This window comes from Bufo bufo, chromosome 2 (genome assembly GCF_905171765.1).
Source record: "Bufo bufo chromosome 2, aBufBuf1.1, whole genome shotgun sequence".
NCBI classification, from domain to species: Eukaryota; Metazoa; Chordata; class Amphibia; order Anura; family Bufonidae; genus Bufo; species Bufo bufo.
The window spans coordinates 478,061,044-478,083,843 of record NC_053390.1 but is presented as its reverse complement, the minus strand read 5'-3'; the positions used below and the strand labels follow the sequence as shown (position 1 = coordinate 478,083,843).

At 44.0% G+C, this 22,800-nt stretch overlaps 1 protein-coding gene across 1 annotated transcript in view; it reads right to left on the bottom strand.

Annotated features, from left to right (window-relative positions):
* Window positions 1-22,800, bottom strand: part of LOC120990939 (protein unc-13 homolog A-like) — a 2,175,961-nt gene that overhangs the window by 1,260,207 nt on the left and 892,954 nt on the right. Inside the window, exon 22 of the mRNA XM_040419831.1 lies at window positions 19,244-19,394. Within this exon, the coding sequence (XP_040275765.1) occupies window positions 19,244-19,394 (151 nt within the window). The remainder of the gene's footprint in view (window positions 1-19,243; window positions 19,395-22,800) is intronic.

Here is a 22,800-nt window from a genome sequence, read left to right as displayed (position 1 = left end):
CAGGAAACATGGAATTATGTTCCAGACAACTGTTCCATATAACCCAGGGCAAAATGAAGTTGCAGAGAGAATGAACCGCACACTGTGTGAAAGTGGGATGAGCATGCTATTTGATGCTGATATGCCAACTACATACTGGGGAGAAGCTATCATGACTGCATGTTATCTTCAAAATTGTTTGCCAGGAAAAGCAACAAAAAACTTCATATGAACTGTGGAACAAGAAACAACCAGATTTAAGACATCAGAATTTTTTGAAGTAAAGCCTATGTACACATCCCAAAAGAAAAACGTACAAAATGGGATGCATGTGCAAAAGAAGGAGTACTTGTGGGTTACAGTGAATCTCAAAAAGGATACAGGATTTTACATTGAGACACAAACAAGGTAACAGTCATCAGAAGTGTGATTTTTGATGAAAGTTCTGTGTGTTTAAAGTTTGAACAGCTGCTCAGGAGGAAGCGTAGCGGCATGACGTAGGACGTGCTGCGCCCCGCCCCCTTACCTCGCTTCTTGCTCTGCTGTTCCACCGCTAGCCTCTGTGGAACGCCTCACACTGGACGCCAGATGATAGGATGAAGCTGCTGGGTTTGTCGGTCCACCTCGACTGCCGTAGAAGCTCGCGTCGGGTGACGCTGTCCCGCTACGTGTAGTTCTCCCGCCCGCGAGGCCTTTTTGAGGGATGGCCGGATGACTGGGGGAAGCTTGGTCTGCGATTGTGAGCCTCTTTGTCCTGCTCCTTTTACCATCTCTTTGTCCGCTTACCCTCCGCTTCTGCAAGCAGCACCAGGAGGTTGAGCTGTAACACTGGTGGACTCCGAGGTGCCTGATTAGAGGATTACTCTAGGGGGCATGTGGGGCCGGTTTATAAGGCCTGCGCGCCGGTGTGATCTGATTTGAGGACACAGACATTAGGCTAACTTGGTTCGTTTCTATCAGCATTGGTGTGGTGCAGGTGTGGGGAGCAGGTGTCTTTTCTGGCCCTGAGGTTGCTGGTGTGCTGGGTCGAAGGGCTGAAGGGCGCACTTGGTGAGAGTAAGAGTGACCCCCAGCCCGGCCATAACCATATATTGACCTCATATCTACCCCCGATACTGGCTCGGCTGTGTAATTAATACACCCTCTTGCTCTCTGCACTACCCCAGATGGGGATGAAGATTGGATCCCTGTGAAAGAGGGAGAGATCCTCACGTATATTTGCCCTTGCCTGTGTTATCTTGCACAGCATTGAATTGTACTGAATTATATTGTTCGAACTTTTCAGGCCCGTCTGGCAATTTCCATGCTGTCCCTTCGTTGAAAACCGAGAGAAAAGGGCTGAAGATTGGTGAGATCTGCAGGCGTCTCCCTGTTTTAGTGTTGGATGTATGACCCCTAGTTTTCAGCTATCTAATCTTGAATATATTATATGCACTAACAAAGATTAACTTTGATTAACTTGGACTGACTGGAGTGTTTATATCTCTGTTACAAGATGTATGACACTTTTTTTTTCAGCTATTTAATTTCTAATACACCATATGTATTAACCCCTTAAGGACACATGACTTACCGGTACGGCATGTTTCCCCGAGTCCTTAAGGACACATGACGTACCGGTACGTCATGGCTTTAAATCGCGATGCCGGCGCCGCGGGGGTTAATCGGAACGGGAAATCATTCAGCCGGCATCCTGCAACAACGCCGGGGGGGGTCATTTGACCCCCCCGTATCGGCGATCGCAGAAAACCGCAGGTCAATTCAGACCTGCGGTTTGCTGCATTTCCGGTCCATTCGGGTCTCCGGTGACCCGATGAACCGGAAAAAGACTGCGATCGGTGGCGTGATTATACACCACCAATCGCAGTCCGAAGATTTGAAGAGGCGGTGCTGGCCCTGATGCTGAACGCTGCTGTCCAGGGTGATTGGTGCAGGGGAGAGAGTGCGAGATTCAAACTTCCTGCGCTCCTCTCTCCCCTCCTCTTCCTGTTCTGCACAAGCACCCTGCAGCACCAGCTCCTGAGTCCCCCTAATCGTAATCCATCACCCTCCTGCACCCATCACCCTCCAGGTAGGTTAGGGTCAGTGATAGAAGGGTCAGTGATAGAAGGGAAAAGTTAGAGAAAAAAAAAAAAGCACATTTATTCTAAACTTTTTTGTTTCAGCTTTCAGACCCCAGACCCCCCCCTGTCACTTTTTTTTTCCCCTGGACTTTTTAGTACGCGAACACCCGTGCCCCCACACATGCACATAGAATAAAGGTTTACACACACGCACATGGCCCGCCGGATGTTCTCGGTGGAGGAGGCATACGCCCAGATTGCCTCAGACTCCGAGAGCCCCAGTGACAATGAGGATGACCCCACGTTCCTTTTGTCATCCGCATCCTCCTCATCGTCATCTGATGATGAGCCCCCAAGGTGGCGGAGACGCCGCCAGGCGGAGCCAGGGGCCCCACATGCTAGGGATCCTGTGGCCCACCCTAGTACGAGCCGCCCTGGGGTTCGTACTGGTTTCCCGGCCCACCAAATAAGCCCACCGGAGCCCCCTGCCGATGAACTTAGCTGGTGGCCCCCAGTGGACTTTGAGCCCGAGATTCTGGATTTTGCTGGCAATCCAGGAATCCAGATTCCCACAGTGGGGTTTACTGAAATGGACTTTTTTAGTTTTTTTTTCAGTAACCCACTGGTGAATCTGATGGTGGAGCAGACGAATCTGTACGCCCAACAGTTCGTCGCTCAAAACCCGGGCTCATTTTTGGCTAGACGCCGGTCAGTGCAGCAGAGATGAGGACATTTTGGAGGCCTCGTGCTGCATTTGAGTCTAGTGCAAAAACCCAGTGTCAGGCAATACTGGAGTGCGGACATCCTATACCAGACCCCACTGTACAGTACGGCCATGACACGCTCCCGGTTTGAGGCCATCCGGAAATGTCTGCATTATTCCGATAATGCAGCATGTCCCCCCCGAGGTGATCCTGCCTATGACCGGCTGTGAGGTTGCTGATATGGCGGGTATCACAGATGTATATAGTGATGTCTTAATGATACCCAGGGGGCGCCACAGAGTCTCCAGTGTTGCAATAAAATTCTACAGTTATAGTGGAATACACTATGAAAAAGTTGCACTTACTTCACCGGGGAGGAGGATATAGGATAAAGCTCAAGACACCTATCTCTCAACCTCCCCCGCCGAGGTCGCTTCAAATGATGTAATGATAGCTTCCTGGTCCCCAAAAGGATGACACCGGGGCTCCAATGTGATTAGGAAGTCTTTTATTGGTTAAGCTCGACGCGTTTCGGGAATATATCCCTTTTTCAAGAGCATATACATATAACACAAAGACACAAACTTATATAGGGGAATACAAACACATGGTATAGGGTCGTCCTCCTTATGGGAGGGGGAAAGGTCAAAGAAATGGGGTTACTTCCTGTCCATTGTTACATCCACTGCTTCTAATGGGAAAAACTCGATCTCTTCCAAGGGTTCTCATTTGTTTCTTATACAGAATTCCCAATATATTCATAAATAAGCAGTATTTAAGTGCCTGTCCCCAAAAATCAAAGAAAAGTAGTGGGACAGGAAGTCAATGTGCCCTGCGTTTCACCATGGAACGCAAAGGTTCACACAGTCTATGTTGTATTGTGGAGCTCAGTACTGGGCTTGGGGCAGAGGAGACATGCCTCCCAGATGTTGGTGAGTCGATGCGCTTCAATCTGTCAGCGCATCGACTAAGGCTACTAGTGGTGTGGGGCTTTGCTTTGAAGAAAAAGCTCCGATGCGTTCCACTGTGGAACGCACCAGACAGGAAGTGAATTATATCAGTTCCGATGCGTTCCACAGTGGAACGCACCGGACAGGAAGCACTCTGCGTCGGCTACAAAGCGCTACACTGCGGGAGCACAGGGGCGGATTGGAAACCAGAGGAGTACGCCCCATTCACCTAAAAGTGGGAAGGTGGGTGTGATTTATCTGTGGGTGGGCAATACTGTTCCATGGACATATAGGGATATATAAATACAGGTAGATGTAAAATGTCAAATATATATACATTTAAGTAAGACTGGATGTGTCAAGGAAATAAGAGCTTAAAATAAGGAAACAAACACATGTAAAATATATAATATATAGAGATATACATGATACATACATCGGAGGAGAGTACCTAAAATATAATATAATATAATATATATATAAATATAAACAAATAAATACATGTATATATATATATATATATATATATATATATATATATATATATATACATACATATACATACACACACACATATGAATAAATGAATACGCAGTGTGAGTTATTAAAACAGCAAACTGGTTAAAAAGATAATTTAGGGGGGGGGGAGAAATTTACATATAAATAAGTTGGATTGATAATTAGGTGACTGTCAGATTCTTGTTAATTGTTAATAGTTGCTGTATTCAAGGGATTCGTTTAAACCAAAGGGAATTAAGGTATTGAAACGGAAAATCCAATACATCTCCTTCCTACACAATTGTTGGAAGGATTTCGGGACCCATTCAATCGGAGTCAGACGTAAAAGTGATGTATCGTCATCATGTTTCTGTGCAAAGTGTCTTGAGACGCTATGCTTGTTATAATTTTTCCGAATATTAGAGCGGTGGGAATTGAGTCTTTCTCGGATGCTTTGGGTGGTTCGACCTATGTACTGTAGCCCACATGGACATTCCAGCATATAAACTATATTTGTAGTGCCACAATCCATGTATCTCGAAATGGGAACTTTTTCTTTCGAGGAGTTGATGGTAACCTCATTTGTGCCATGGGTAATGGTGAGGCAGCATTTGCACCGTGTGTGCCCACATTTGTAGGATCCCTTGGGTTTCTCTACAGGTCCCAGGGATTTTGTTCCGAAAATAGTGGCAGTACTAAGTTTATTCAGCTTCGGACGGGATGGATCCCTTGACTACCGTCTTTCTCGATTTGAAACTAACCATCAAAAATAATAGAATTGAGACGAGCACATACTTTAAAGAAGTTGATGCCAACAGCTATTTGGACTACAAAAGCTGCCACTATCACAAGTGGAAACGGAATATACCATATGGCCAACTGCTCCAACGATGCGACCCTAAGAGATCAATTAAAAATTATAGAGTCTAGGTTTTTAGAGAAGGGATACCCAGAGGGCCTGATTTCAGATTCCATCAATAAAGTCGGGAAAACTACCCAGATAGAGTGTCTACGACCGAAACATCAAACGCAACCCAGTGAGAACAACCAGTATATTTATAATTTCATCACCCGATACACATCATCTCATAACTAGATTACAGCAATCTTAAAACAACACTGGCCTTTACTATTAAAAGACCCCATTTTGAGTAAATCAATACCAAAGATACCACACATGACATTCCGTAGAGCCAAGACTTTAAAGCAGATTCTAGCACCATCCCGTCCGAAGCTGAATAAACTTAGTACTGCCACTATTTTCGGAACAAAATCCCTGGGACCTGTAGAGAAACCCAAGGGATCCTACAAATGTGGGCACACACGGTGCAAATGCTGCCTCACCATTACCCATGGCACAAATGAGGTTACCATCAACTCCTCGAAAGAAAAAGTTCCCATTTCGAGCTACATGGATTGTGGCACTACAAATATAGTTTATATGCTGGAATGTCCATGTGGGCTACAGTACATAGGTCGAACCACCCAAAGCATCCGAGAAAGACTCAATTCCCACCGCTCTAATATTCGGAAAAAGTATGACAAGCATAGTGTCTCAAGACACTTTGCACAGAAACATGATGGCGATACATCACTTTTACGTCTGACTCCGATTGAATGGGTCCCGAAATCCTTCCAACAATTGTGTAGGAAGGAGATGTATTGGATTTTCTGTTTCAATACCTTAATTCCCTTTGGTTTAAACGAATCCCTTGAATACAGCAACTATTAACAATTAACAAGAATCTGACAGTCACCTAATTATCAATCCAACTTATTTATATGTAAATTTCTCCCCCCCCCCTAAATTATCTTTTTAACCAGTTTGCTGTTTTAATAACTCACACTGCGTATTCATTTATTCATATGTGTGTGTGTATGTATATGTATATGTATATATATATATATATATATATATATATATATACACATGTATTTATTTGTTTATATTTATATATATATATTATATTTTAGGTACTCTCCTCCGATGTATGTATCATGTATATCTCTATATATTATATATTTTACATGTGTTTGTTTCCTTATTTTAAGCTCTTATTTCCTTGACACATCCAGTCTTACTTAAATGTATATATATTTGACATTTTACATCTATCTGTATTTATATATCCCTATATGTCCATGGAACAGTATTGCCCACCCACAGATAAATCACACCCACCTTCCCACTTTTAGGTGAATGGGGCGTACTCCTCTGGTTTCCAATCCGCCCCTGTGCTCCCGCAGTGTAGCGCTTTGTAGCCGACGCAGAGTGCTTCCTGTCCGGTGCGTTCCACTGTGGAACGCATCGGAACTGATATAATTCACTTCCTGTCTGGTGCGTTCCACAGTGGAACGCATCGGAGCTTTTTCTTCAAAGCAAAGCCCCACACCACTAGTAGCCTTAGTCGATGCGCTGACAGATTGAAGCGCATCGACTCACCAACATCTGGGAGGCATGTCTCCTCTGCCCCAAGCCCAGTACTGAGCTCCACAATACAACATAGACTGTGTGAACCTTTGCGTTCCATGGTGAAACGCAGGGCACATTGACTTCCTGTCCCACTACTTTTCTTTGATTTTTGGGGACAGGCACTTAAATACTGCTTATTTATGAATATATTGGGAATTCTGTATAAGAAACAAATGAGAACCCTTGGAAGAGATCGAGTTTTTCCCATTAGAAGCAGTGGATGTAACAATGGACAGGAAGTAACCCCATTTCTTTGACCTTTCCCCCTCCCATAAGGAGGACGACCCTATACCATGTGTTTGTATTCCCCTATATAAGTTTGTGTCTTTGTGTTATATGTATATGCTCTTGAAAAAGGGATATATTCCCGAAACGCGTCGAGCTTAACCAATAAAAGACTTCCTAATCACATTGGAGCCCCGGTGTCATCCTTTTGGGGACCAGGAAGCTATCATTACATCATTTGAAGCGACCTCGGCGGGGGAGGTTGAGAGATAGGTGTCTTGAGCTTTATCCTATATCCTCCTCCCCGGTGAAGTAAGTGCAACTTTTTCATAGTGTATTCCACTATAACTGTAGAATTTTATTGCAACACTGGAGACTCTGTGGCGCCCCCTGGGTATCATTAAGACATCACTATAGACATCTGTGATACCCGCCATATCAGCAACCTCATTCTAATTTCAGTCCACCAGTTGGTACTGATTCTCCTCCCCCCCTTTTTTTGGGGGTCCTTGGGGAGCTGCCTATTTCTCTCCATTCTATATACTTATATTTTTCTATATACATTTTTCTAAATACATATTCTATATACATTTTATATAAATTTTTTTCAATATTGTGGTCATCCCTTGGCGCCCATTCCATCTCCTTCACCCCTACCCCCCTATTTTTGCACATTCCGTGCAGAATACCCCGTCTTCAAAATCTTTTTTCTCTTTGCATATGACCGGCTGTATAAGATACGGCCGGTCATCGATCACTTTGGGGCCACATTTCAGCAGGCCTACGTACCTGGAAGGGAGGTTGCAGTTGATGTCTCTCGTTGCGTTCAAGGGGTGACTCAGTTTCCGCCAATACATTCCCACAAAGCGGGCGAGGTATGGCGTGAAGCTATACAAAATTTGTGAGTACCTCAGGGTACACTTACAAATTTTGTGTGTACGAGGGGCGAGATTCCCGGATTCAACCCCCAGAATGTCCCCCCACTCTGGGTGTTACCGGGAAACTCGTGTGGGACCTTATGTACCCACTGCTGGATAAGGGTTACCACTTGTACATGGACAACTTTTATACCAGCATTCCCTTGTTCAGGTCCCTTGCCGCCAGATCCACGTTCGCTTGTGGGACAGTGCGGAAAAATCAACGCGGCCTCCCTGCCCACCCCCTCCAGGTACCTTTCCCCAGGGGTGAGACCCGTGCCCTTACCAGTGGAAGCCTGTTGCTGGTCAGGTATAAGGACAAGAGGGATGTCCTTATGCTGTCCACAATCCACGGTAACAGCACCGCCCCCGTCTCTGTGTGAGGTACCGCGGCAACGGTCCTCAAGCCTGATTGTATCGTCGACTACAATCTGTATATGGGAGGAGTTGATCTCTCTGATCAAGTCCTCAAGCCATATAACGCCATGCGCAAAACCCGGGCATGGTACAAAAAAGTTGCGGTCTACTTGGTACAGGTTGCCTTGTACAACTCTTTTGTGCTATTCCGAAGCGCTGGCAGCACAGGGACATTCCTCCAATTCTATGAGGCAGTCCTCAAAGACCTGATCTTTTCGGACCGGGAAAGAGCAGGCCGGAGTACCTCGGGAATTGGAGGCGCCCGGATCGTCCCTGGCCAACATTTTCCAGGTGTCGTCCCCCATACTGGAAAGAAGGGACGAACCCAAAAAAGATGCAGAGTGTGTCACAAGAGGGGGATATGGAAGGACACCACTACTCAATGTGACACTTGCCCCGATCATCCGGGCCTCTGCGTTATCAATTGCTTCAGGGAGTATCACACTTCCATGGAGTACTAAATTTTTATAATCTCCAACAGTCCCCTAGAGAACATAAAAAAAACTATGTCTATCAGACTTGACACAGAAACAATTTTTTTTTTCCCAAAAAATATTAGTTTTAGTGCAGGCATCCTCAAACTGCGGCCCTCCAGATGTTGTAAAACTATAACTCCCAGCATGCCCAGACAACCTACAGCAGGGCATGGTGGGAATTGTAGTTTTACAACATCTGGAGGGCCGCAGTTTTAGGATGCCTGCTTAGTGTCTCCAAAGTCTGAGAGCCATACATATTGGGCATCGTCGCGTCCGTAAAAATAGTCTCTATAAAAATAACATTTAACCCAACCCCCCGGATGAACAGCGTAAAAAAAAAAAAAAAAAGAAGTGTAAAAAAAGCCATTTTTTTGTCACCTAACATAAGAAAAAGTGTAATAGCGAGCGAACAAAATTTAATATGCACACCCAATTAGTGCCAATAAAACCGCCATCTCATCCCGCAAAAAAATGAGCCCCTACATTAGATAGTCGCCCAACTAAAAAAATAAAATACATTTTTGCTCCCAGGCTATGGAGATACTAAAATAATTTTTTTTGGTTCCTAAAATGATAATTTAGTGTAAAATCTAAATAACTTCTAAAATGTAGACATATTAGGTATCGCCGCGTTCGTAAGAATCTGCCCTATAAAAATAACATTTGACCAAACCCCTCGGATGAACAGCGTTAAAAATATACAATAAAAACCATGCCAAAACACCAGTTTTTGGGCAAAATTTCCATTTGAATCCTTTTTTTCCGGTAATAAAGCAAGGGTTAACAGCCAAACAAAACTCAATATTTATGGCCCTGATTCTGTTTTCAGAAACACCCCATATGTGGTCAAAAATGGCTATATAGCCACACGGCAGGGCGTAGAACAAAGGGAACTCCATATGGTTTCTGGAAGGCAGATTTTGATGGACAGTTTTTTTTACACCATGTCCCATTAGAAGCCCCCCCTGATGTAGCCTAGACTAGAAACTCCAAAAAAGTGACCCCATCTAAGAAACTACACCCCTCAAGGTATTCAAAAGTTACTTTACAAACTTTGTTAACCCTTTAGGTGTTCCACAAAACTAAATAGCGATTGCATTAACAATTTTAGAGTTTAAATTTTTTGTTACCTTGCCTCAAAAAAAAAGTGTAATATAGAGCAACCAAAAATCATATTTACCCCTAAAATAGTCCCAAAACAACAACCACCTTATCCCGTAGTTTCCTAGATGGGGTCACTTTTATGGAGTTTCTACTCTAGGAGTGCATCAGGGGGCTTGAAAGGGTACATGGTGTAAATAAACCAGTCCAGCAAAATCTGCCTTCCAAAAACCATATGGCGTTCCCCTTCTTCTATGTCCTGCCGTTTAGCCAAATAGTAGTTTACGACCACATTTGGGGTGTTTCTGCAAACTACAGAATCAGGGCAACCCATTTTGAGTTTTGTTTGGCAGTTAACCCTTGCTTTTTTCTGTAAAAAATTGATTATATTGGAAAATGTAAAAAAATTAATAAAATAAAAAAAATAAATCGAAATTCTTAAAATTTATGTCCATTTGCCATGAAGTCTTGTGGAAGACCTAAAGGGTTAACAAAGTTTGTAAAAACTGTTTTGAATACCTTGAGGGGTGTAGTTTCTAGAATGGGCTTTTGGGTGGTTTCTATTATGCAAGCCTCACAAAGTGACTTCAAACCTGAACTGGTCCATAAAAAGTGGGATTTTGAAGATTTCTGAAAAATTTCAAAATTTACTTCTAAACTTCTAAGCCTTGTAATATCCCCAAAAAATAAAATATCATTCCCAAAATGCTACAAACCTGAAGTAGACATATGGGGAATGTAAAGTCATCACAATTTTTGGGGGTATTACAGAAGTAGAGAAACTGTAACTTTGAAATTTGCAAATATTTGGTAAATATGGTATTTTTTTATGCAAAAAATTTTACTTTTTTGACCCAATTTTAGCAGTGTCATGAAGTACAATATGTGACGAAAAAACAATCTCAGAACGGCCTGGGTAAGTCAAAGCGTTTTAAAGTTATCAGCACTTAAAGTGACACTGGTCAGATTTGCAAAAAATGGCCTGGTCCTTAAGGTGAAATAGGGCTGTGTCCTTAAGGGGTTAACAGAGATTAACCTTGATTAACTTGGACTGAGTGGAGTGTTTATATCTGTTATAATAACATTCAATTCCTAACCCAGTTCATCCTCCATTATTTCTGTAACATGTGGTTTTCTACTATGTTTTGAAATTATGGTTATAGTTGTTCGTTTTTTATCTATCTTGTATGAGTTGAACTCATATAGTGCAGTATCATACCCAGCTAAAATGTCCCCCAAGTTTTGGAAATCAGGGGGGGGGGGGGGGGAGGCCCCTCGAGAGGAGGCCCCGGGAGTAGCCCCCAAGCACTCTTAGATACATTTTTGAGGTCCCCAACGCCCAAAACCAGGGGGATCCCAAAAAGCAGGAGGCCACCTTGAATTGGGAGGAAATAAGCCTACCGCTACAATGTTGGTTTCTATGGAAGCTAAGGAGGTTGATAGGGAAGGCTTGGATAGTGTTAATAATAAATTATCTGAAATTTTGGGGGCAGTGAATATGACTAATAGCACCGTATCTCAATTAACCACAATGGCGACGTTACAGGGGGATATCACCATAATTAGGGATTAAATCACAAAACAGAGTAAAAGTGAAAGATTTGGAGTTGGAGACAGGGGCTTTGAAAAAGGAGTTGGGCTTAACAAAAAAACACCTTGAGGGTGTGGAGCAGGAATGTCTTGGGTTGAAAAATAAATTGATAGATATGGAGGATAGATCACGGAACAATAGAAGATTGGTGGGGTTCCCTGAGGGGGTGGAACAAGAGAACCCAGCGGACTTTGTGCAAAAGTGGCTGGTGAAAACATCGGGAGCGGATTATGATCTCTCTACGTTCTGTGTAGAGCGAGCCCATAGAATCCCTCTGAGGAAGCCCCCCCCCCCCCCCCAGGTGCACCCCCTAGAGCCTTATTAGCTAGATTGGTCTGCTCCAAGGACTGTGATTGGGTACTCAGATGTAAAAGAGAACTCCTCAAAATTGGTTTTGATGGGAACGACATTCAAATATACCCTGATTTTTGCCAGCCAAACTCAGGGTGGTTTATAACGATTCTGTGCAATTTTTTCCTACACCTACAGAGGCTGCACAGTGGCTTGATTTGGCCGGTTTGTAGCCCCTGCTGGGATTTCTCATTTTTGATGAGGTTTACATTTCTATACATTGGCTATATGGTGGTGTGGAGTGAGGAGTGGAGTTTGATTGGGAGTAGGGTTGGCGAAGTGGAAGAGGTTGATGGGGATAACCTTCTCTGTGAGCCAAATGGTGGGTTGGGGTAGCGGTTATGGGTGGGGGGTGGGTATTAGGGAATGGGAGGGGGTGGGGGGGTTGGCTGATGTCACTTGGCCTAGGGGGCCTCTCTTCCCCCTCCTGCCGGTCTGCGGAGTGTTTTGTCTTTGGATAGCTTAGAATGTGCGAGGGCTGGGGGATAGAGTTAAAAAGGACAGTGGTGTTTGATGTTATGGCTCGGCACCTCCCGGCAATTGTGGCTTTATTGGAGACGCAAGCAACGGTTGATAAGCTCCCCCAATTAAAGAGGCGATGGGCGAAATTGGAATACCACTCATACCTCATCATATTGTGAGTGTGTATATCCATCATGGGGTTGATTTTCAGCCGTTGGATGTTAGGGTGGATAGGGAGGGTCGATTTGTGTTTCTCTAAGGTCAGTGGAGTGGACAGAAGACTATTTTAGCTTTTGTTTATGTGCCTCCCCTTTTGCGTCCACTGTTCTATCTTTGCTGTCTATGTTTATTTGCAGTAAACCCTCGTGCCCGTTTTTACTGGTAGGTGATTTTAACTTGATATTGGATCAGAGACTGGATAGGATATCTCTCTCCCCGAGCAGAGGCATACTCGGTCTCTCCTGTGTAGTATTACCCAGGAGCTTGCATGGGTCGATGTCTGGCGTCATTTGTATGGAGAAAAAAAAAAAAAAAGAGCGTATTCATGCTTTGGCCGGACGTACAGGTCAATGTCAAGAATCGACTTAGCGTTTGCAAACGAGGCTATGTCTGATCAAGTGGTGAAGATGAAATATGACTATTCTCTGGTTCTGCTTCTGCACAGGGGAGTGGGGGTAAACACTGGCCCCAATAGAACCTTTAGACTGAACCCTTATTGGTTGGCGGTCATTGATGAGCGGGATGTAATCAATGCGGAGATTCTTGAATTTTGGCATCGGAATGAGGGCTCCACCCATATCCATTTTGTATGGGACGCTTTGAAGGCCTATATTAGAGGCCTCTATTGCGGTAAAATAAAAAGACAACGAGTGGAGTTCCATAAGCAGGAAAATGCAATGAGGGAAACCGTTAGGAGGTTGCAGGGGGCCTTGACGAAATATGGTATGGATTCACTACGCATAGAACTGAAAGACGCTAATCAACGATATAGGACTTTTATGGTAAACAAGGCCCAACATAAACTCTTTTTTCAAGGACAGACGTTTTAGTGAGGAAGGAAAAACAGGAAAACTGTTAGCTGCACTGGTTGCTAATCAAAGGGGCAGGACTAAAATTAGGTATATTTGGAATACTCGGGGCCAGATAGTCAAGGATCCAGAGCAGATCAGACAGGAATTCGCCGAGTATTATTCTACTATATACAGATCTGAAACGGTATGCAGTCCTTCAAAAATTGATGACTATTTGGACCAATTAGAAATGCCTTCTCTCGCCTCAGGAAACCGGAATGCTTGATCATCCTATACGACAGGTAGAGTTAGAGGATGCCCTTCGCTCGGTTAAATATAACTCTTCCCCCAGGGCGGATGGTTTGCCATTTGAACTTTATAGATACCACACTAAGGTACTTCTCCCTATACTGCTGCAGGTTTTAAATGAATCATATAGATATGGATCTCTCGATCCATCTTTTAGGGAGGCAATTATCACTTTAAAAAAAAAAAAAAAGATAAGGATGGTAGTGAGGTTGGGTCTTACAGGCCCATATCACTCCTTAATACAGACTATACGATCTTTGCAAAATCTTTAGCAACTCGTCTTAAATGGGTAGTTGCAGCCCTGGTTTATTCTAATCAATCAGGATTTATACCCGGGAGACAGATTCAGGCGAATCTCTGTGGGGTGTATTTGAACCTGTCGGTGGGGGGGGGACCAGACCACTCCATCCTGTCTCTGGATGCTGCTAAAGCGTTCGACAGGGTGGTGTGGCGAACTATGGCACATTTTTGATTAGGGACTACTTTTGTCACAATGACTCAACTGTTATATACTAATCCAATAGCCCGAGTTAACATTGATGGGGTAAATTCCTTTATTATTGAGCTTCAACGCGGCACAAGACAGGGTTTCCCCCTCTCTCCCCTTTTATTTGCGTTATTTATGGAGCTGTTGGCTTGTAGGATTCGTTTGAATGGTCAGATTCGGGGCTTCGGGGTAGCAGGAGAGAGTGATACAATTAGGCTCTACGCAGACAACGTTATTTTCTTTGGATCAGGGCTGGAAAGCTGTTCCATATGTTATGCAGGTGATAGGAGTTTAGTCTACTGTCTGGTTACTTAATCAACTGGGCTAAGTCCTCACTCCTCCCGCTAAATCGAAATGCCCCCGAAGGGGGTTCCCGGGTCCGGATGTTGTCTTTGGATGACACTCTGGACTATTTGGGGATAAAGATAGGTGTCCCTATAGGTAGATTTTACGAGTTAAATCTTTCCCCGGTAATAGACAAAGTAAAGGGGAAAATCAGAGCCTGGCAAAATTTGTTAATATCGCAATCTAATCGACTGGCATTAGTAAAAATGATCATACTACCTCTGATCTTGTACCCGATCTGTGCCTCCATCTGGATAGAGGATTCCTTTTTTTTTATAGACTGGAAGCTTTAATAAATGATCTAATTTGGGGGAGGAAGAGGGTTCGTATAAAGCAGAGGTATTTGTGGCTGGCTGAGTCAGAAGGGGGACTATCACTTCCCTTTTTTCAAAAGGTCTTTTTTTTCTGTGCAGCTACAAAGATACTGTAATTTTCGAGCGACAAACAGATGTGCCACTCTAGTGATACCCCTACAACTCCAATAAGTGTGCCCAAGTGCATTCTCATAGCCGGCTATGAGCTGTGCGCTGCGATTGGCCAGCGCTGCAGCAAGGGACACGCCTCATACAAAAAATCAGTCAGAGGGAGCGCAGACACCGGAGCCTATACCGGGCGAACGGAGCGGCGCCCAGACATACTAGTAAGTGCAGGGGGACCCCTGGGCGCCGCTCTGCCCACTGATATCGTTAGTTTTTAGTTTACACAGTAGTGAAAGGTCCTCTTTAATCTTGTCTAGTGAGGAAAGTCACACATCAAAGTTAAACATAATTTGCATTTGTCCTCTATCTACGATATTTAAAGGCCATCTGTCAGCAGATTTGTACCCATGAAACTGTCTGACCTGCTGCATGTGCGCTTGGCAGCTGAAGGCTTCTGTGTTGGTCCTATGTTAATATATGCCAGCACCGCTGAGAAAAAAAAATAAGATATGCAAATGAGCCTCTAGGAGCAACAAGGGTGTTGCCATTGTATCTAGAGGCTCTGCTCTCTCTGCAACTGTCATGGCCTCCATGGGTGTAGGAACCCCCAAAAATCTGGGGGGGGGGAGGGACAATGTTAATAAGACCTTAGCTAACAGCCCCAATAAGATCCCCAAGATCTCAGATCACACCTCAGACCCCAATATGAATGACCCCCAATCAGACCTCAGATAAGAGCCCCATGCGTCATAGCAGCTCCCAGTGCCTCTCATCAGCCCCCCAGTGCCTCTCATCAGCCAGTAATAGCCCCCCCAATCATGTGCCAGTAATAACCGGGGCCCCCCCATTATGTGCCAGTAATAATAGGCCGCACCCCATTATGTGCCAGTAATAACAGGCCGTTTCCCCCCAATCATGTGCTAATAATAGGGCCACCCCATTATGTGCCAGTAAAAAAAAATGTATTGTATATAGTTAAAAAAAAAATTAACACTTATACTTACCTCTTTGGAGCGATGCAGACCTCTTCCGGCCTGTGTCCCGACTCCAGCGCTGTATGGCTCAGGCGGCGTGATGACGTCATTGCGCCGCCTGCGCCGGCCTCTGATAGGCTGCCGGCCTCTGATAGGCTGCCGGCCTAGTAGTGCCGGCAGCCTATCAGAGAAACAGGAAAGGGACACACCTCCCTGCCCTGCTCCTCTGCAGCCTTCTGTTTGTATCGCTGTCCTGAGGATGGCGATACAAACAAACAGTCAGATCACTATGGAGATAAGCGCTTCGCTTCCACAATGGAAGCGTTCATCTCAGTGCCTGCCCCGCCGCAGACACTGCCGCTAGGGGGGGGATTTGACCAAACCTGTCCCCCCCGCTTCCTACGCCCATGATGGCCCCTACACTTTAATTGAAAGAGCCAAGTAATGTAAACATGATCATGTCTGACCCTGACTTCTAAAGTCAATAAAAGTGTGGAGGCATATATTGAAATTTTTCTCAGCACAGAACTTACAATTGAGCCATACGCTTAGCCATTGCTAGCTGGGGTATTCTTTGGCAATATTATTTAGCATGCAAATACACCGTGCATCTGAAACTCATGCTGACTTGGACCATGACCAGTGAGGAAAGTCAAGCATCAAAGTCAAACATTTTAGTTTGTCATCTTAGTAGCTTGTTTAAAATAATTCCCTTTTTATCTGGTCTTGAACCCAGAACTTACAATGTGTGACCTTACCATGTGTGACCTTACCACTATTGAGCCACAGGCTCATCTGTTATTGAGAGGTGATTTTGTCTATTTGATTTAGCTAGCAAATACACAATGTATCTGAAACTCATTCTCACTTTGACACATGAGGAGAATCAGATGTCAAATACCATTTGAGCTTCTCATCTAGCTAGCATATTTCAAACCTGCTTACTTGCCAGCTGATTAACTATTACGGGTACCGGCGGTGATCTGGCCGCATCCTGGCAAATATGCAGAGATTCGACCCAAAGAAAATAGCTCGGTGTCAGTTTTTATCCTGCCGATTTGTCAGGTTGCTGCTGAAATTTTGCTTGTACCCATTATTAGTTAATGTGTCTGTATAGCAATGCGTAAGGTTCTAGAAATGCTGAAATGCAGAGAGATCCAGCAGGCTGTTCCCTGCCAGAACAACCTGTCGGATCTAAAAGCGCTAGGGTTAAACTAGCCTTATTTTATTAGATATTCAGGCGAAAGTATATAAGAAGAAATAAGAAAACACAAAAATACATGTTTGGGTATTGAGTAGTCAGATATCAAAGTCAGGTGTCAGATATCAGGGAAAATATTTTGCCTCCAACTGACATTATTCTGATAGTTGATTAGGATACCTGATCATGTCCTAAAATATACACTGTTTGCGCTGTTCATCGGGTGATCGGTACATGGGCAGATTATCAGGAACAAGCATTTGTACAAACTTAATTTCCATCGATAATCTACCTGATACCAGAGCACTGGAAAGGGACCATTACTGTATCTGCCTCAACAACATAGCATCAGAAAAACACAGATCCAGAGGAATCCTGTGAGACATTGGGAGGCTGCTGGGCTGTGTACATTTACACTACAGGGTGGGCCATTTATATGGATACACCTTAATAAAATGGGAATGGTTGGTGATATTAACTTCCTGTTTGTGGCACATTAGTATATGTGAGGGGGGAAACTTTTCAAGATGGGTGGTGACCATGGCAGCCATTTTGAAGTCAGCCATTTTGAATCCAACTTTTGTTTTTTTCAATAGGAAGAGGGTCATGTGACACAAACTTATTGGGAATTTCACACGAAAAACAATGGTGTGCTTGGTTTTAACGTAACTTTATTCTTTCATGAGTTATTTACAAGTTTCTCTTTGTTCACAGCCATTGACATGTCGCCGAGGTTAACACGTGAGGAGCGGATAGAAATTGTGTTGATGTCTGGTGAACGCAGTAACCGGGTCATTGCAGCAGATTTCAATGCAAGACACCCTACGAGACCACCCATCTCCCATGCTACAGTTAGCAAACTACTTGCTAAGTTTCGTGAAACTGGTTCAGTGTTGGATTTGCCAAAATGTGGACGCATGAAATCTGTCTCTAATGAAGAAACATCAGTGGCTGTCCTAGCTTCATTCAGCAAGAGCCCACAGCGTAGCACTCGCCGCATGTCACTGGAGAGTGGCATTAGTCGAACATCCCTTCGGCGGATATTAGCTACTCACAAATGGCCCCCTTATAAACTCCAGCTACTGCAGCATCTCAACCAGGATGACCCAGATCGGCGCACTGAATTTGCAGAATGGGCAAAACAAAAATTGGAACAGGACCCTCAGTTTACGCAGACGATTTTGTTCAGTGATTAGGCAAACTTTTATGTGAATGGCGAAGTTAACAAACAAAACCACCGCTATTGGTCTTCTGACAATAACCCACATTAGATAGATCCCTCCAAGACTGTTGGAACAAAAAAATTGATGGTATGGTGTGGTATATGGGGTACAAAGATAGTGGGACCCTTCTTCATCAATGGAAACCTCAAGGCCACTGGATATGCGAAATTGCTACATGATGATGTGTTTCCCTCTTTATGCACTGAAGCTGGCACGTTCCCTGAGTTTTTCCAGCAAGATGGTGCACCACCACATTATGGGTGTCAGGTCCGAGCATTCCTAGATGAACAGTTTCCTGGAAAGTGGATTGGTCGTCGTGGGCCAGTTGAATGGCCCCCAAGGTCTCCCGATCTGACCCCCTTAGACTTTTATCTTTGGGGTCATCTGAAGGCAATTGTCTATGCTGTGAAGATACGAGATGTGCAGCACCTGAAATTACGGATACTGGAAGCCTGTGCTAGCATTTCTCCTGCGGTGTTGCCATCAGTGTGTGAAGAGTGGGAGAAGAGGGTTGCATTGACAATCAAACACAATGGGCAGCACATTGAACACATTTTATAAGTGATCAGAAACTTGTAAATAACTCATGAAAGAATAAAATTACGTTAAAACCAAGCACACCATTGTTTTTCTTGTGAAATTCCCAATAAGTTTGGTGTGTCACATGACCCTCTTCCTATTGAAAAAACAAAAGTTGGATTCAAAATGGCCGACTTCAAAATGGCTGCCATGGTCACCACCCATCTTGAAAAGTTTCCCCCCTCACATATATTAATGAGCCACAAACAGGAAGTTAATATCACCAACCATTCCCATTTTATTAAGGTGTATCCAGATAAATGGCCCACCCTGTAGATTGTAGAAGGATCAAATTAAAATAGTCAGGACTGCTAATAAACGCCTAATATTAAGGTCCGTTTTGAAGTGCAAGTTTACTTTTTATATAACACTGAGTCATATTAATACTTCATATTAGTTTCTATTGGAAATATTGAAATCATGAAAAACACTGACCACTCTTTTAGTGCGCTGCTGCTTACAAATTATAAAGTAAAAAAATTTACTTACACCAAAGTTTGAAGCAGAAAATCGATCTGAAGCAGACACATTAGTCGATGCAGTGGTGTGGGCATAGTAGGCATTAATATTGGCAAGAAGAGTGCTCATAACAGCCGGTACACCTGGGCACATGTATTTTGAGGAAAGGCAGGCAAAATGACTGAAAAATAGAAGCAAAACAAAAAAACTTTGAAAAATGTAGAGGCAACACAACTTAGGCTAGTTTCATATAAGCGTTAAAGAAGAATAGCCTTCCAAAGTTCATCATATTAGGTGTAACTGGATTGGGCTGGAGCACTTCCAGACCTCATTGACTGTAATGGGAACTGGCAGAGTATTGGGATTTGGGCGGACAAAAATTACTGCAAGCACCGTTTTTTCATCTGGCTGAATCCCAACACAAATGCTGGTAACCAGACGGATTCCCCCCTGGTTCCATTATAGTCAATGGTGTCTGGAAGTGCTCAGGTCCAATCCAGCTAAGCCTGATCGAATAAACTCGAGAAGGCTGTTCCTCTGCCGTATTGCTTTAATATATATGAGAAAGTAGACTTATGCTCAGTCCTGTTTGGTTAAAAACAGTTAATACTGCCAATATGCAAACTGAAAATTATATAGGGAAATGTATTCCATTCAAAAGGGTGTGGGTCAACAAAACAAACCTCAAATTATACAAATGGCAACTGGATTGATCACTTAAATGGGTTGTCCACATTTGGGGGCCTGCCAGCCTAAACCCTCCACATCACTGGGCCTGTGAAAGGAAGCATACTTTCGTGCTCCCCACCATTAGGTCCTGCTCTGTTAGTCACCTGCAATTTACATACTCTGGTCCCACATTTCAACATCCAGTTTTATGAGTGTCATGTATGCTACAGCCAAAGACTTCCTGCAGTGGTGATGTGTTTCCTATGCATCACTTTCAGTGGAGCACAGTAGATGAGCGAATTTCTCAAAAATTCAATTCGACGGTTTCCCAAAAAGATTTGTTTCGATCAGTATTTATTCAGACAAATCACATTAAAAACACCTGTTTCCTGTACGTCAAGAGCCTGTATAGTAGTGTAGAACACTGTATTGCAGAAACATGCATAGAAAGTCTGCTGTGCTAGTGAAACTGAGTCAGTATGACATGCAGATGACACGAGTCACTCTTAGAATCACTTCCCACTTCACTTATAAGGTCAGTTACGGGGCCAAAACTGACCAAATAACTCGTGTGAATTCAGCCTTACAGGTGATTTTAGCATCAGGCAGGGGTCGAGTCGAGGTGGAACGGGTGGGAACGGCGTTCCTGCACTTTTTTCACAGCAGGAACGCCATTCCCGTTCATAAGGCAGACCAAGCTTTATCACTTACTTGCCAGCAGCGCTGCCGGGCGCCCTCCCCTCCCCAGCCAGTGTTCACTCTGTCTAAGCCGCAGATAGGAGCAGGAGGCTGCTGATTGGCCAGTATCAGCTAGCTGCCCTGCCATTGGTCCATCCTTTCACACCCCCTTCTCCCTGGAGCTGAACACAGCAGGAGGCAGGCGTTCTCACAGTGGATCATGTGACCAGTGACGTCACAGACCTCCTTCTAACAAATCCATTCTAGCATCTACCCAGCATGTATGGCAGGACTCTGCTGAGCAAAGACCATGTGCCCAGGTGAGGTGACCACAGAAGTGCCCTGGCATCTGTCTGCTGCTGGAAGCTCAATGTGGAGCTTTATGAATGTAAAAACTAATACCCAAGAGGCTAAACAAAACCCTGCTTGTCTGCTTCTGACCCTAATCTTAACACATAACGTTAATTTGATTGCAATCTACCCTAACACCTAAAGGGATTTTTTTAAGCCTGCTGTTTCTCTAGATGACCTTATGCTGATAGTAGTGTTAATAGAGTCTCAAAGGTCTGTAAAAATAGGGTAACTGCTTTTATAGACCCTTGAGACTCTATTAACATTACTATAAACATAAGGTCACCTAGAGAAAGAGCAAGTTAAAAAAAAAAAAAATCCCTTTAGGTGTTAAAACATAACTTATTTGATTGCTTGAACACCTAAAGGAAAACAAATTAAAAACCTGCTGTTTCTCAAGATGACCTTATGTCAATAGCAGTGGTAATAGAGTCTGAAAGGTCTATAGAAGCAGTTACCCTATTTTTACAGACCTTTGAGGCTCTATTAACACTACTGTCAACTTAAGGTCATCTAGAGACACAGCAGGTTTTTTAAATGATTTTTCCTTTAGGTGTTACAGCAATCAAATGAAAGTTATGTTATAACACCTAAAGGAAAAACATAATTAAAAAAAGATGCTGTTTCTCTAAATGACCTGATGTTGATAGTAGTGTTAATAGAGTCTCAAAGGTTTGTAAAAATAGTGTACCTGCTTCTATAGACCTTTGAGAATCTATTACCACTACTTTTAGCATAAGATCATCTGGAGAAACATCAGGTTTTTTAAATTATTATTTTTTCTTTAGGTGTTAGAGCAATCAAATGGAGGGGGAGAAATGTGACATGGGTGAGGATGGGGTTACATGATGGGCCGGAGACAATGTCTGTAGTCTGTCTGTGCCATGGACGGGGAGAAATATGACATGGAGGGCTGATGGCTGACATGGGGGTCTGATCTGAGGCATTGGGGCTGTGCCTGTGAGCTAAGATCTAATTAACATTGCGGGTCTGACCTGAGGTGGAATGAAAAATATTGTTTCCTATTATCCTCCTCTAAAACCTAGGTGCGTCTTATGGGCCGGTGCATCTTATAGGGCGAAAAATACGGTACTTGCTTGCTCCTCCCAACCTCCCCTGCCCTTTGTGTACGCCGCGCGCCGTGACGTCACGCGGAGGCATTTGGGTGAGTTCCCACACTTTTTTTTCCCAGGACTTGACCCCTGGCATCAGGTATAAAGAACCGTGCAGTGGCCTAAGATTCTACTATAGAGCGAAAGAGCGCACTCCTTTTACACCGTCATCAGCTAATTCCACATAGATTTCTACAAAACCTGTTCTGTTACACGATGAGACAAGTAGTTGTAACGGTCGTGTACACACACACACACACACACATAGGGGGGAGGGAAGTGACCACTGCGCTCCACCCTTACCCCTGGCCCTGCCTACTTGCCTCGCGAGTCCTAATGACAGGGGACAACTGGACGGCAATCCCTAACTTAGAATAAGTGCAGGGATGACAGACAGACAAACAACAGGACGTGAACAGACCGAGTCAATACCAGGAAAGCTACAAAGTACAAATGGAGCAAGCAGAGAATTGTCAGGAGAAGCCGGGGTCATAAATACCAGGAGAGACGTGAAGTACCAAAAGGAGTCAGCAGAGGATCGTCAGGAGGAGGCCGGGGTCAGAATACCAGGAGAGCAGCAAAGTACACAAGGACCAGGCAGAGGATCGTCAGGAATTCAGCAGGAGGCAAGTACGCCAGGAAAGACCAAATCACAGGTGGAACCTAAATTAACAGGCAACCTGTGGCCAGCAGGCTGCCTGTATTTATAGTGGGGAGTGAGGGTCATGTGACATGGCCAGCGTCACATGACCGACAGACCAACCAGTCGAGCACTGA